Genomic DNA, 16557 nt, shown 5'->3' with positions numbered 1-16557 from the left:
GAAAGAAAGAAAGAAAGAAAGAAAGAAAGAAAGAAAGAAAGAAAGAAAGAAAGAAAGAAAGAAAGAGAGAGAGAAGAAAAGAAAGGAAAGGAAAGGAAAGGAAAAGAAAAGAAAAGAAAAGAAAAGAAAAGAAAAGAAAAGAAAAGAAAAGAAACAAACATACATATATCCATCAAGGACTGGGGAGATAGGTCTCTAAAGCTCTTGTCTTGCAAGTATGAGGATCTGAGTTTAGATCCCCAGAACTGACACATATTAAAAAAAGTCAGCCATGGTGGAATACACCTGCAACCTCAGCAATGGGAGAAGGATAAGACAGATCCCTAGAAGCTCACAGGCCAGCTAGCCTGGCTATGTGGTCAAGCCAATGAGAGTCTATGCTTCAAATAAAAAAGAAGGCATCTGAAGATTGACACCCAAGGTTGTCTTCTGACTTACATACACACACTATGCATGAATGCATCTGCACTCACCCTCCCACACACATACATGTGCAATATGCATGTACACACAGACATACACACAAATAATATTAAGGAAGCCCAATAAGGAGTCAATATGGAGCCAATAAGGAGCCAGAACCAATATGACATTTGAAAAGCAAGTATCATATTAAATATATTTAAAACCCTAAATGTCAATTAGTTCAATAAAATTTAAAAACAAAGTATATTATGCTGTCTACCAGAGAAACATTTAAGAAAGCCTGAACATAACAGACTGGGAAATAATACACGATGCAAAAGCACACACCAGAAAAAAGATGGCGTAACTTGTCATCAGCAAGAAACTCAAAGCAAAAAACACTACCAGAGAGCCAGGCTGATGACACATATTGGTAATCCTAGCACTCAACAGGCTGAAGCCAGAGGACTGCCATGAGTTCAAGGCTGGCAAGGGCTACATGGCAACATTTGTCTCACAAATAAGTAAATAAAGAAGAACATGTGCAGAGATAATCACTTATGAACATAAATGTGCCAACCTCAGTGCGATGCACAGCTAAATGCCTAAGCAAAGCCATGTACTTCAGAAGATATTCTGAATCTTCAAGCCCTTGAGCATAGGCAGAAATTCTTAAAACAGGAAAAATTACTTACGTGATAGAATGAACTATAATAAAACTAAGCTTTCATATTTACCAACAGATCTTTCTGTGGTTTTTTGAGATAAGGGTCTCACTATGTAGCACACTGGCTGGCCTAGAACTATGGAGAACAAGCTGACCTTGAACTCAAAGATCTTTCTGCTTCTGTCTCTTCTATGACTGGTTCATCAAAAGATCTTTATAGATTAAAAAGGAGCCATAGAATGAAAGAAAGTATCTGCAAGACATCTCTTCAAAAGATGCATATATCCAGCTGGATGTGGTGGTACATGCCTTTAATCCCAGCATTCAGGAGATAGAGGCAGATGGATCTCTGGGAGGAGTTTGAGGCTAGTCTGGTTTACATACAGAATTCCAGGTTAGATATAATGAAACCCTATTTCAAGAAAAAAAAAAAATGTCAAAGACTTCTAGTTAAGTAAAGATGAAAACAGGGCCTGGAAAGATGGCTCAATGGTTAAGAGCACTGGTGACCTTCCAGAGGACACGGGTTCAATTCCCACCACCCACATGGTGGCTCACAATAATCTGTAGTGCCAATTACATGGGATCTGATGCCCTCTTTTGACTTCCTTGGGCACCAGGCATGCACATGCTACATAGAGATGTTCATACACGTAAAACTCTCATACACATAAAATAATTTCCGAAAGAAAATTAATAACAAAAATTAACAAAATATTTGAATAGACAATTCACAAAAGGGGGTGTCCAAAATTCGCCAATAAACTTCTGAAAAGGAGTTTACTTCATTAACTCACCATAAACTAAACCGATAGTGAACATACCATTAAACACCTAAGGGGAAAAAAATCCAAAAACCCTAAAATTATACCCTCCAGTTGATACAAATACATACAAAATACATGATCAAGTGTCCATGTCACCACTATTCATAATAGTCTCCAAACTAGAAAGATCCATTTTATTTCTCAAAAATAAAATGACGTCATTGTCGTCCACTGATAGAACAACAGGTCTAAACGAAGATGGACTATAGCTTCACCATCTTCAGGAATGAATCTAAAAACAAAATGTGGCTTAAAAATGTATTTGCTCAAAGATGGAACATTATTATTTACAATTTTAAAAAAACATGTGAGACCTGATATACAAGTACCAGAATAAAAGATATTTTTGAATATGTAAACATGAAAAATATTATCATTTGTATGTTCTTTCCTAGAGTCTACTACAGAATGTGTTCCCAGGATAGGTAGGTACAGATTTAGGAACAAGGTCTAAAACACAGAAAAGTCAGTAAAAACCAGTACAATGCCCTGAATCTGATGAAGGGAAGTTCCAAGAATCCAGCAAAGAAGAGGAGGTTGGAAAACTTAAAGCCAAACAAAGCACAAAGTTTTAGAATTGGGGTCAATTATGCATATAGAGAAAGCAGAACACACGTCAAAGGATGCAGTTTTCTGGCAGGGAAAGATTCAGAAGGCTGTCATGGTATGTGACATGTCTTTATGAGGTATCACCATTTGAATATAAAATGTACCCCATGCTCATGCTCATGTTTGAGCATTTTGGAAGATTATGGGGCCCTTGGGCCTTTGACCTAGATAGTACAAGTGGAGACTGGGGAGTCTCTTGAAAGTTAACACCTGTGTTGGTTCCAGTCAGAGCAATCTGCGTCCTTTCTGCAGCCATGTGCTCCCACCATGGACTCCCTCCACCATGCCATCCTCTCCACAGTGGACTACACTCCTGAAGCCAGAGCCAAAATACAACCATCCGCTCCTTAGCTGCTTTGTGAGATGTCAGTCACCGTAATGAATGATCTGAACAGCATATACAGTGTGGTTCCAGAAGGGAAAAGGAGGAAGAGAGAGGAATGATCACGGAAATAAGCTGGGATCTATAAGGAACTTTCTAGGGTCTAGCTTCGGTGGTGACCACATGGCTACATACATCTGTCAAGCCCCACAGAATCATACACTAAAATGTTTCTCAACGGTACATAACACATGTTCAGCACATGTGAGGCCTGAGCTTAATCTCTGGCATGAAAAGAAGAAAAGTGAATTTTACTATGTATGTATGTATACATTTGCACATCAATTAAAAATAACAAAAGGACTACTTTAAATATCAAGGAAAATGTATAAGGCAGTAACTGCTAGACACACATGGCTCTATATCAGCAGCAGAATATAACTACTTGATACCCACAACCAGAATTGGTATCCGGGGAGAACAGTAGAGACAAGTGACAAACAGACGCTCATCTTTTACATGAGGAGGAAAATACATATCGTCAAATTGGAAAGTTAAGAAACAGCTTCAGAAAGAAACAAGTTAGTTAGAAATCCTGGCTCTCTGGCTTCTTGAGTCTTTCTCCTGCATGGTCACAGCTACACTGTGGACAGCGGTTACCTTGGGAGAACCGAGGTAGAATGAAGAGTAGAGCAGGGCACTGCTGTGGTCTGTAATAGCCTCCTGATTCCCAGAGAGCCAGCCACAGTCCAAACACTCAACCTCAGAAAGAGCTTCACTACTAAACATTGGCTTACTAGACATTTATTTAAAGTACTTCAGGTGCCGGGCGGTGGTGGCGCACGCCTTTAATCCCAGAACTTGGGAGGCAGAGGCAGGTGGATTTCTGAGTTCGAGGCCAGCCTGGTCTACAGAGTGAGTTCCAGGACAGGCAGGGCTACACAGAGAAACCCTGTTTTGAAAAAACAAACAAACAAACAAACCAAACAAAAAACAAAATAAAGTACATCAGGCATGGTAGCTTGTGCCTATAATTAATCCGAGCACTTTGAAGGCTGAGGTAGGAGGTGTGCCATTAGTTAGAGGTTATCTGGGGCCAGCTGGGCTACACAAAGAGATCCTGTCTCAAAATATAATAAATAAAAATAATCACTTCTACTTTGTTTTCCTTGCAAGTAGCCGAGCCCTGTGATGAAAGCACCACCATTCTGACATCCTCACAGCTGAGTTAGTGGCAGGTGTCACATGGGCTTTCCTCTTCAAGCACTTGTGGTTTGACAGTTTACAGGAGTGATAATCTCTTACAACGTGTTCCCTATGCTGTCAGCCTGTTTAGTCAACATGATATTTCCAGACATTCACAATTTTTATTGTCTTTACTGCCTTCCTTTTAAAATAAAAGCAGATTTCTCTGAAAATAAATGTATATCTTCTTCGTTTAATTCTAAACATAAGATAGCTAATATCTTAAAATAGCAAAGTGCAGGCAAACAGACATTTCAAAGGGTTATTAATAAAGATTAAATATATTGTTAGGATAGTCTAAAAACAAAGATTAACTACTTAATACTTGTATCCTATTCAATGGTGCTTGTGTGGTTTCAATACAAATAGGAGTGCATCTTAGGGTTTGTGGGTACAAAAGCTATCCACTGAAATTAACACTATTTATACACTTCTGGGACTTTAGTTATACTGGAGGTTCTTTCTTCTTCCCTCTCTTCCCTCTCCCCTACCTAAGGAAGAAGGTCAAGATCTCTCTATGAAATCCTGGATGGCCTAGAACTCTATGTAGACCAACTTGGCCTTTGAGTAATCAACAGTCCTCCTGCCTCTGCTTCCCAAATGCTGGAGTTATCAGCTGAAGGTACCAGCTGGCAGGTGTCATACGGGGAAAACCTGTTTTCCAAGGTGTCCTCAGTATCAAATTGCCCTTACCAGTAAAAAAAGTTTTTTTACTTAAATCATTAGGTTTCAAACCCTAGTTAGAGTAAGACTAAAACAAACAGTACCTACAGAAGAAAAAAAATAAAGCGGGGAGGGAGTTTACATGGAGCAGGTGATTGGAAATACCTACCCATGTGGAGCTAAAGAGTCAGAAATGGAATATAGACTTAAAGGCCATCAGAATATAGAGCATTCATTAAAATAATAAAAGGCAACCTTTTCCCACACATTATATTTCAGCTACTATTTTCAATGTTTTCTTGTAAAAACTCATTGTTCTTCATCATAATCTTAAGAGATTAGGTCTTATGATGATCTCTATTTTACTGATAAAGAAACAGATATTAAATAACTTTCCCAAAGACAATAAGAAGTATGTACCTGCCGGGCAGTGGTGGCGCACGCCTTGAATCCCAACACCTGGGAGGCAGAGCCAGGTGGATTTCTGAGTTCGAGGCCAGCCTGGTCTACAGAGTGAGTTCCAGGACAGCCAGGGCTACACAGAAAAACCCTGTCTCCAAAAACCAAAAAACAAACAAACAAACAAAAACAAAAAACAAAAAAAGAAGTATGTACCAGAGCCAGGTTTCAAATCACAGGTGACCTGACTCTGGAACTCTTGAAGGCCATGGGATTATTGGAGAGTGACTATAGACAGACACAGACTGGGGATACAATATAACAACTCAAATAGTTTCCTAAACCCTTTCCATCAAGTGCTTGACATGGTTTGAGGCTCTGCAGATACAAAGAAAATTATGACACTCTCTCAAAAAGTCCAGTCTAATTACTGCTAACTAAGAGCAACTATTTATCAAATAACTAGTATTTGGCACACAGGTAACATTTCTAGATCTATTGTTTTACCTGATATTCATAACAACCTCACAGGACAGAAGTCATTACTACCATTTTACAAGTAATGAAACTGGGATCTGAAAAGACTGATTTAGCCCAGGGGCACTGACTAAAACAGGCTGGAACTAGGATTCAACTCAGGCCCTTCTTACTTCAAAACCCAGTCTTTCCCAAGGAAATCCTACCATATGGTAACACTCAGATAAACCTTTAGGGCATTGCTAAAGCTCACAGCAAGACAAAGCAGAAGGGTGGGCAGCTGGGGAGGGGCCTGAGGAGTTACTCAGAGGATATATACAGTTTCAGATTTATAAGCTGAGAAAGTTCTAGAGATCTGGTAGTGTGCATCAGTGTGAGACTAGCAGACACTACTGCTCCAATAGTTTCCAACAGTTGTGATGATGAGCTGCTGTATTTTTTATTTAAAAGGTATTTTTAGGTAGGTGGTGCTCTTGTTACCGCCCAGCCTGCTGCCCCTTGCAGTGCACTTAATAAATCTGTTTTCTTCCCCACTCCACCGCCCCCTCCAAAGTTTTTTAAAAACTTGGCACTTCCCTACTCTGCCATATGCCGTAACCAGTATTCGTACTGTGCTATGGAAATATGGGTGAGAAAATAATTTATTCTACATATCGGGAGAGGGGGAGCATAGCAGAGAAAAAAAAACCTGAAGAAGTCTACAAAGAAAGGGAACTATGAGACGTGAAGGTCCCCGCTTCATTTATCATTATTATTTGGCAGACAGGAGTTCTAATCCAACCTCTGAAATAGCTCCCACACCTTTATAAAACTACCAAAGACATATGCAATTATAGGCTAAGAAGGTAAGCAATAGAAACAAACTTCGGGGATTGACAGAGTAATAATGGGGACCACAATGGAGACCAAAACAGGCTCCAAGAATAGTCTAGTAACCTTCTAACCTAGCTCCCTAGAGTTCCTAGCATTTCACCATTGGAAGAAAATGATTCTCCTAAACTGTTTCATTCAGCATGTTAAAGAATTTCTTTAGCTCACTGTTCTTAGTGATCTCTGGACGGAAGTTAGGAATCACACTGCCTAACCTTTCTAAACCTCAGCTTCCTCATCTGTGTTAAGAATTCAACAAATGGCTCAAACTATTGAAGACTGCTGGGTGTGGTAGAAGACACCTATAATCCCAGCACTAAGAGGGCAGAGGCAGGAGGACCTCCACAAGTTCAAGGCCAGCCTCATCTATATTCTGAGTTTCAAGGCCAGTCAAATCTACATAGTGAGAGCCTGTCTCAAAAGTAAACACTTATTCAAAAAAGTCAACAGCCTGTACATTGACTGATCCAAAAACATGTGATCATTAAAGGTTAGTCAATCCTTTTTCTGCCTGTTCTGACATACTCGGCTCAGTGAGGTATTCTGGCTTCAAGGACAGAGCAAATATTTCTCACATCTTCTTAAGGCAGATGCAGAGAAACACAATGAAGAAAAGGCTACTCATCTACAGTTTCTACAGGAAAATACAGCTACCCCAAAGTGCCCCTTCATTTGTGACCCTCCACAAGTACAGACCTTTATCTGTTCAGTAACATTCAAACGGATCAAAATTACCTTTAAATATGTATTGGTATGTTGAGAAAAATCTCATGCCCATTCTCATCCACTCACCTAATTCCCATCCCTCTCTCATCAACAATGTTTGGTTTCTTATGTAATCCTCAAAACTATATACACAGCTATCTTGAAATTAAGCTAATGTTTTCAAAGTGTGAAGTTCTGGGACCACCTGGGAGAATGAAGAAAAAGTGAGGAGTCATTTATCCTGCTTTATTTATTCTAAGGTTGTGCCCTATACACCCCAACACACACACATCAGAACACCACACTGGACATCAATTGGTGTAATGATAAGCTAGGCATTAAACATAACAATAATTGATTACCCTTCAGCCCTTATACGCACCTGAAATGCACTAACACTTGACACAACGATCTCCTCTGAATTTGACAATAACCTTAAAGGGTGAATTAAACAAGAAAACTACCACCCTGAAAAGTAACTTGCCCAAGCAAGAAAGAGAATAGGGCTTTGAACAAAGTTCTTCCCCAAAGCATGTATCCCTACGCTAGTAAAACAGTCTTCTGCACCCGTTGGAGCTCAGCCTAATGTGGGATACAGGCGTGAAAAAGGCAGACAACAAAGAAATATGCAATTACAGGCTAAGAAAATAGTACAACAGAAAACGAACTGGTCCGATAGACTAACAACGGGGGCCTACTTTAGAAAAGGAGGAGGAACGTTGAGGCCTCTGAGAAGATGACATTTATGATAGGCTTGGAAACCGTTTGGGGGGGGGGGGGCTGCAGTGAAGAGGACCCCGTCCTGCTTACAAGGGGCAAACACGAGATCAGTAGAAGATGAAGCCAACTCGCCAAGGTCCTCCAGACACGCAGACGTGGCGCAGGGAAATGAGGATCTAGAAACTCGGCACAGGGCTTATACGCGCCATCAATACCCCAAGCAGCTCGACCCCACTCGGCCCAGACCTGCAGGCCTCTGAGCTGGCCACTGCTCCCCGTCCCACCGTGGCTGACAGCGTCTGGATCGCACACAGGACAGCGCCGCGGCCAGCCAAGGGGGATCTGGCCAGTCCGCAGCGGCCTGGAAAGGCCTCTTCCCCGGCCCCTGGCCAGCTCCAGCCTGGCCCGCCCCGCCCCGCCCCTCCGGGCCCGCCTCGTACCTGCACCGCCCGGACCAGGCCTCGGCCGGTGAGCTGGCCCTGCCGCAGCTGCAGCAGGATGTTACCCGGCCGCGGCCGACCTCCCCAGCCGCCCCAAGCTGCCGCGGTCGCTGCCGACCGCCTCCCCCGGCTGGCCCCAGCTCCAGCCGCTGCCGGCGCTGCCGCCATGTCTCCTCGTCCGACAAACAGGAAGCAAGCGGTCCCGGAGCCGCGTCGATTTCTACGGGGCGGCGGAGGACTCTCTACATCGCCTCCAGTGGACTGACGCGGAGGTGCAAGCCGCGTGGCAGGGGATGTGCGTGCCCCGAGGCCTTATGGGAACTGTAGTCTTTGACGAGGGGGGACAGGTAGCAGAGATGCTGCTCTTCCTGGACCACCTGTTTGCCACGTCTCACCTCCAGCAATTCTACGAGGCTTCTCCAAGTGGAAGACCCGTCATTATGTGCACAAGCTTTCAAATTTTTCGTCTAATGGGAAATGATGCAGCCCAGTGGCCAGGGAACGGTTCTAGGCCCTAGGCCAGAGTTGACACTTGACATATGTTCCCTTCCTTTTACAACTGACTTTAGCCAAGTCACCACTTTACCCCTAGCCCTCAGTCCATTCAATATTTAGGCCCTGGGAGCCAGATCAGTTAACGAATATTTCATTATAATTAACAAATGTTTTATGTAAATAATACATAAAGGACTATCAATGTGCTATTGCTTATTCAAAGAAAATGGCAAAAAAAATTCTTTTTTCATTTACAGATGTCAATAGTTTCTAAAGGCATCAGGTGTGCTCCTCACACTGAATAGATGGTGAGGTGGAGGGCGAGGTGATAAGCAGAACTGCAGAGGACCCTGTTAAGGAATGACGATTTCAGAGGACCACAACAAATCCACACAAAAAAAATGTCATTGTCTAAGTAGCCATGACATTCAATGGATAATGCAAGGAGACAGGATTGGCAAACTGTATACCCTATCAAGTAGAACACTGCCCTAATCTTCCCGACAAGTAGAACTGAATTCACAGGTTTGGACAAACCTCTGCAGCAGGGTGGTGCTGACTCTCCCCACTTTGTCTTCTAGGAGGCAATCTTGTAACACAAAGAAGCAAATTTGAGTGTGCCAAATTAATATACTATGAAGTTTGCTACTTGTAACTAAAGTGTCGATAATTTGTTGCCCAAACCAGAAGTCCTTAAAGAGGGAAATGATGTAATGAATAATTGCAGTGGAACAACAGCAGACGTTTATGCCCACTGCTAAGGCAAACTAGACTGTGGCGTCATCGGCATGCTCACTGACAAGGTGTGGTTCCTACTCACCCCGACAGATCACTGCTACACTGTCTGCTTTAAAACTCATCCGGAGGGGTTGGGGATTTAGCTCAGTGGTAGAGCGCTTGCCTAGCAAGCGCAAGGCCCTGGGTTCGATCCAAAGATAAAAAAAAAAAAACCTCATCCGGAGAGAAGAGTCAGTGGGCAGAGCCGCTGTGATGAGTCAGTGGGTAGAGGCACTGGCTGCTAAGACTGAGGACCTAAGTTGTTGGGTCCCCTGAACCCATATTGGTGAAAGGAGAGAAATGATTCCTCCAAATCAAATAACTTCCCTTTAATCAATCAATCAATCAATTTCTCTCTCTCTCTCTCTCTCTTTCTCTCTCTCTCTCTCTCTCACACACACACACACACCACACTTTAAATGTAATTTTTAAAGGTAAGAAAAATTTTTATTGAAAGAGAGCAAGAAGAGGGAGGTTTGGAGGGAAGAAAGGGAAGAAAAATGATATAATTACATAATAATTTCAAAAATAAAGAAATAATTTTTTAACGATTTATTTATTTATTCTATATGAATACACTGTAGCTGTCTTCAGACACACCAGAAGAGGGCATCAGATCTCATTGCAGATGGTTGTGAGCCACCATGTGGTTGCTGGGATTTGAACTCAGGACCTCTGGAAGTGTAGTCAGTGCTCTTAACCACTGAGCCATCTCTCCAGCCCCGAAATAATTTTTAAAAAGAAAAAACTTTATAAAATAAAAGCCATAAAACTGCATTTTTCAGTGAAATTGTCCCGTCATGAAATCTGTACGAACCAAATAAAACCTGTGTGCTTGTGATTGTTGGAGGAGACTGAGAAACAGGAAGTTTATCCTGCTGTAAAGGAGATTTTTTTTTTCCAGTGGAGAAATCCTTGAGCACAGATAGAAAGCTTTGTTTCCTATGCTCTCGACACCTGTGTTCTCTGTCTGCCATATAATCCATTACTCTGTGCACCTCTCTGGTCAGTGCAATCTGTTTAATACTTTGCCACACCCATCTCCAGTACCCAGACCAGTACCTAGAATAAAGCCAGTGATAAAATTTGTTTCCAGCTGATCAGTGGATCACTGAACAGATACAGCCACACCTACAAGATTGCTACAAGTCAAACCACACAGTGGAAAGAGGAGTTGGGGGTAGCTAGTGAAATGACCCAAGGGGCAAAGGCACTTGCTGTCAAGTCTGAAGACCTGAGTTTCATCAAAATGGTGGAAGCAAAGAACCCATCCCGAATGTTAACCTCTGACCTCCACACAAGTGCCATGGCACTCCTTCCTATGAATGCGTGTACACACACATAGACACATACACACACACAGAGACAGAGAGAGACAGAGAGAGAGAGAGACAGAGAGACAGAGAGAGACAGAGGGGGAAGGAGAGAGAATAAACAAATGTTAAAAATTAATAGATGAGCAGGAATAGGCAATTCATAGGGAAAAGATGGCAAATAAATGTGGGGGAAAAGGTCTTCTTAGTTTTCCCCAGAATAGAATGCTGGAGATGAGAGACGACTTTCCAGAAAGCAATTTTTCATCAATATGTAATGTGGACTTCTTTTGACTCGATAACACTCCTTTAGCACTATAGTGAATTAGCATTCTAGTTAGTGCGATTGTAGAAGACATAGCCAAAGCTATTAGTCAAGAAAAAAAAAAAAAAGCAGCCAAGTTGGAAACAAAACCACACATAAGGGGCCAAGCAAATGGGGCTGGAGAATGACAGCCCAGCTATTAAAAGTGCATACTGTTCCTGCCCAGAACCTGAGTTCCTTCCCAGCACCTACACTGGGAGGCTCACTCCAGCTCCAGGGGGACTTGATGCCTTCCTCTTCTGGACTCCACCACCACCTGCAATCACATGAACATACCCTGAACACTCAAATACATTTAAAACTAATAAAAATCCGTCTTTTTAAAAAGCCTTCACCCTTCACCTTGATTTCACTCTTTAAGGGCACCATAATACTAGGAAGTAAGGAGAAAGGTTTCTAGAAACCTGTGTGAAGGCTGAGCGTAATTTATCTGTTTCCTGTCAGCCTCTCCCAACTGCTTCCCACCACCAGAGGGAGCAGCATCCTTCTGCCAAGGGGCCTGTTGATGTGGACCTGGGTCAACACTGAAAACAAAACAAAACAAAACAAAATGGAAACTCTCAGCTTGACTAATTTTTTGCAGTAAGCCCAGTGGTGTCATCACATATGATGCTGTTATTCCTAGAATATTACCTTCCTTAAATTAACTACCATGATCATCTCAATTATGCATACAGAGTTTTTTCTAGGGCAATTTTTTTTTTTTTTTGGTTTTGGTTTTTCAAGACAGGGTTTCTCTTTATAGCCTGGGCTGTCCTGGAACTCACTCTATAGACCGGGCTGGCCTTGAACTCAGAAATCCGCCCGCCTCTGCCTCTCAAGTGCTGCACCACCACTGCCCAGCATCTAGGGCAATTTTTTTGTTTGTTTGTTTCTTGTTTTTGTTTTTTGTTTTTTTTTTTTTTCGAGACAGGGTTTCTCTGTGTAGCCCTGGCTGTCCTGGAACTCACTCTGTAGACCAGGCTAGCCTCGAACTCTCGAACTCAGAAATCCGCCTGCCTCTGCCTCCCAAGTACTGGGATTAAATGTATGTGCCACCACCGCCCGGCTAGGGCAATTTTTTAAGAATAATTTTTCTTTTAATCATGGGGAAGTCATAATCAGAGAAAAATCACATTATTATATTCAGACCATAGCAATAACTGTCTGCGTAACTGTGTATCATCTTGTGACATCATTTTGGACACTAAGTTTCATGTTTTGTTTCTAAAACACAATTTCTCAATCTTTAGAACAATTAGGGGTAGGGGGAGGTCCTGTTCTTTCCTTTCACCTGTGGGTTCTGGGTCTTGAACTCATGTCATGTCTGGTGGCAAGCGCCTTTATCTGTGGAGTCATCTCACTGGCCCAGTAACTTGTTGATTTAAACATTTCTATCACCTTATGTGCCAGGTGCTGTCACAGGGACTGGAGATGCTTTGCTAAGAAAACAAAAAGCGCAGGGCAGTGGTGGCACACGCCTTTAATCCCAGCACTTGGGAGGCAGAGGCAGGCAGATTTCTGAGTTCAAGGCCAGCCTGGTCTACAGAGTGAGTTCCAGGACAGCCAGAACTACACAGAGAAACCCTGTCTCGAAAAACTAAAAAAAAAAAAAAAGAAAAGAAAAAAGAAAACAAAAAGCCCCTGCTCTCACAGAACTTTCACTGGGTCTAAAACCCTCCCTTTCCTGGGCACTTACCATTGGCCAAACATTTTACTCTCGAGTCCTTTCACTTTCTCTCCTCAGTGTTTTTGGAAAAAAAAAATTCAAATCTACAGAAAGGTTGAAAAACTATATTCTGAGCACCCATGTATCCTTTGCTTATATATTCTCCCATTATTAACATGATGTTTTATTTCCCTCTTTTTATATATGTGTGTGTATATATTCTCCTACATAGATATAGAGATATATAACACATAATATGTATCTTCATATATTATCATAGGTAGATAAATATTTATAAAGAACGTTCATTTTGCTAAACCTCTTGTTTTTCTCGTGGATGTGTGTGAGCTTGGGCGTGCGCACGCCTAGGTTTCTGTGTGAAGGTCAGGGGATAACTTGGTTCTCCCCTTCTACCGTGTGAATCTAGGAGATGGAGGTCATGTCTTCAGACTCGGCAGCAGGCTCTTTGACTCACTGAGCCACCTTGCAGACCCAAACCATTTATTTTTTGCCAAGCCATGTTAAAAATGTATAGATACTGTGAGATTTCACCTCAAAATTTCAGTGTTTTAATCTTCAGAATAAACACATGCTTCAATAAACATGAAAACATCATATCCAAGAAATTAATGTGGATCACATCTATGATTCAGGTTTCAAGAAGCTAAGCCAGAGCTACGCAGTGAAATCCATTCTTAAAAAAAAAAAAAATACTACTCTAGTGAAGGTGATGCTGGAGACACTGGGTGGGGTATAGAGTAAAAGTCTGATCTCATTTCTGGGTTTTGAAAACCCATCAATTGCTGAACTTGAAATCGCACCAATCCTCACCCTGGAAAGAGATACACACACACACACACACACACACACACACATACACACAAAACTCTATATAAAGCTTGCCTCAGACAGTTCCCTGCTGCTTTTATCTTTAAGATTTAGTTATTTATTATAGATACAGTGTTCTGCCCGCATGTGGGTATGCCTGCAGGTCAGAAGAGGGCACCAGATCTCATTATAGGTAGTCATGAGCTACCATGTGGTTGCTGGGAATTGAACTCAGGACTTCTGGAAGAGCTGCCGGTGCTCTTAACCTCTGAGCCATCTCTCCAGCCCTCCCTGCTGCTTCTTGTCAGCCCAAACATAGGCCAACACCTTCTAATGTCTTTCCCAGTAAATCTCTTGTGTAAGATTTGTTGTGCAGAGTGGCTTTGTGGTACTCCTTGGTCTTGACTGTCAAGATATATTTCCCCTCAGCTGCAACACTTCTCTTAGGGATACCTTTCCCCTCCGAGTCATAACCCTTACATTAGGACCATGTTTGATGAAAGGTTAATGACCTAAAAGCCTTAAGTGAACTGGGAAACTTCAGACAGGAAACTTGGCTAGACTGAGACCTTTCAGAGCTTCTGATAAGGGGAGTCACATACCAAACCCCACCAGGATCTAACATTTTGAGGCCACAGGGGGGCTGATCTACAGGTGAAATCTTTTATCCCCCCACCCCCACACACAAACACACCATGTGCACGTCTCTACTCCCGAGCAGAGGTGGCTCTGATTTGAGGACAATACGCTTCTGCCGATCACTTTTTTTTCAGGTCCCCTCCATCACTCCCACCTAGCATTTGAGAACTATATGAAAATATGAAATGCCTTCTCTCATCTTCAATTTTCATTCCCGTTTCATACACATTTCTGATGGTGTTTAGTTGTTTCACCCTCTGTTCCTCCTCATCCCCCTACTCTCTGGTGAAAACTTGTATCTTCCCTGGAAGTCCTCCTCCTATTCCCACGTCTTGTTTGTGACCTATGGGGCTGTAGCTTGAGCATGGGCGTGGGTCCTGTTGGGCGGAGTTGTGGATCTCACGTATCTGCGGTGGCTCAGGGCCGCAGAAGCACAGGAATTTGACTGAGTTCACTCCATGTGGCGCTGGGCAGATTCTGGGCTGTGAGAAGCCCCTAGAGCTCCACCCAGGCATGGAGAGGTCTCAGCCTGAAGTCCCGCAGGAGCAGGGTTCCTGAGTGGGGGGTCTCCAGGCCGAGGCTGGCTGACCCAGAGGCCAGTGGTCTCTGTCCTTGGGCTCCCAGATGCCATTGCGAGCCGCAGAAGAACTGAGACTGAGGGTGTATGGGCTAGACCAGCCCACCGCCTAGAGGAGGAAAGGAAGAGCTCTGGCAGCACCCTGTGGGTAGAGACTCTTGGTTATAGCACTCGCTTGGCTGGGTCGGCTAGCTTGGTTGAGTTGGTGGCCTATGCAGGTGGGAGATGTAGAGAAGTCCTCAGTGGGAGATTAAGCAGCAGCTCGATAGTCCAAGGCCCCCTCCATGGTTCTCCACGGCAGGCCCCAAAGACACAGGAAGTCCATGGTTTTAAAAGGTTTATTGTCATGGCGGAAAGTGGATACCTGTGCTGGGTGACACAAACCTCTCCTTGGGAGGGGCTGTAGGGGCATAGCCCTATGTGGCTGAAAGGTGCAGATCAATGGAGGTCTTGGCCGCATGTCAGGAGCCTGGAGTCTGGGAGCTTGGCGAAATGTATAATGTATGCCGTCATGGGTCTCTGGCCATCTCTAGCCAGTGCTCCACCAGAAACCAGGCAATCCTTTCACGGTCCCACAGTGACCCATCGAGATTAATTAGAGATGCTCCCAAAGTGTGCATGGGAGGTTATTTCCTGGCACATGGGAAATATGTCAGTACCTACACCATGGGATACAAAAGGCCCTTTGTGTCTGGCTTCTAGATAGGTCCCCATTTCATCTAGGGGGTGGAATCAGCAGTGCCAACCATATTGCTTTGGGGCCTTTGCCATCTCTGCCTCATCCTGCTGTCTTCATTGCTTCTTTCTTCGTGAAAGCCGGCAAGCAAACCTCTAACAAGGGAAAACGCCAAGACAATCCAACCTCCTGAACGAATTGCAAAGGTGAGAATTTTTTCCTATCAAAAGTGGTTAGCCGGAACCTCCCCCTTTGCTCTGATTGGGCCAACTGTGTCTGATTGTGAAGCTGAATTCTTACCAATGGGATAGAACACACTCACTACCTATGCTAGAGAAAACAGATAGAGGTTGTCTTGGCCAGCCTAATCCCTAACCCTGTTTGGGTTCTGGTGCACCCTTTTTGCAAAAAGAAATTGGCAAGTTACTTTTGTTTTGTGTGTTCCTATGTGGGTGCTGGAGAGATGGCTCAGGGGTTAAGAGAACTGACTGCTCTTGCAGATGGGCCTAAATTTGATTTCCAGAACCCATGTGATGGCTCACAACCTCTAAAATTCCAATCCTCAGGGATGCCATGCCCTCTTCTGGACACCATGCACATATGTGGTATACAGACATATGTGCAGGCAAAACACTCATACACATAAAATAAAGATACTAAAAATAAAATAAAGATGAGTGGAAAGTGGGAAAGGAAAAAGGGAGCAGTGAAGGAGGAAGGGAGGGAGGAAGGGGAAAAGAAGAAAGGGAGGGAGGGACAGAGGAGGGAGAGAGGGGAGGGATAGAAGGAGGAAGAGAGGATGGAGAGGGGAGGTATAAGGGAGAGAGGAGAGGGAAAGAGGGAGGGAAGGAGGGAAAGAAGAAGGGAGGGAGGAAAAGAGGGAGGAGAAAGGGAGGGAGGGAGGGAGGGAAGGAGGGAAGAGAAAGAGGG

General features: G+C 43.3%; 1 protein-coding gene across 2 annotated transcripts in view; it reads right to left on the bottom strand.

Annotated features, from left to right (window-relative positions):
- Trpc4ap (transient receptor potential cation channel subfamily C member 4 associated protein) overlaps window positions 1-8589 on the bottom strand; it is a 66289-nt gene extending 57700 nt beyond the window's left edge. For both annotated transcript variants that reach the window (XM_028775274.1, XM_028775275.1), the window contains exon 1: window positions 8350-8589. In XM_028775274.1, coding sequence (XP_028631107.1) covers window positions 8350-8517 — 168 coding nt within the window. In that variant the 5' untranslated portion in view covers window positions 8518-8589. The remainder of the gene's footprint in view (window positions 1-8349) is intronic.
- Between the last annotated feature and the right edge of the window lie 7968 nt (window positions 8590-16557).

This window comes from Grammomys surdaster, unplaced genomic scaffold (assembly GCF_004785775.1).
Source record: "Grammomys surdaster isolate TR1022 unplaced genomic scaffold, NIH_TR_1.0 254, whole genome shotgun sequence".
NCBI classification, from domain to species: Eukaryota; Metazoa; Chordata; class Mammalia; order Rodentia; family Muridae; genus Grammomys; species Grammomys surdaster.
Note: the sequence above shows the minus strand (reverse complement) of the source record. Positions and strands in the feature narration are given on the sequence as shown.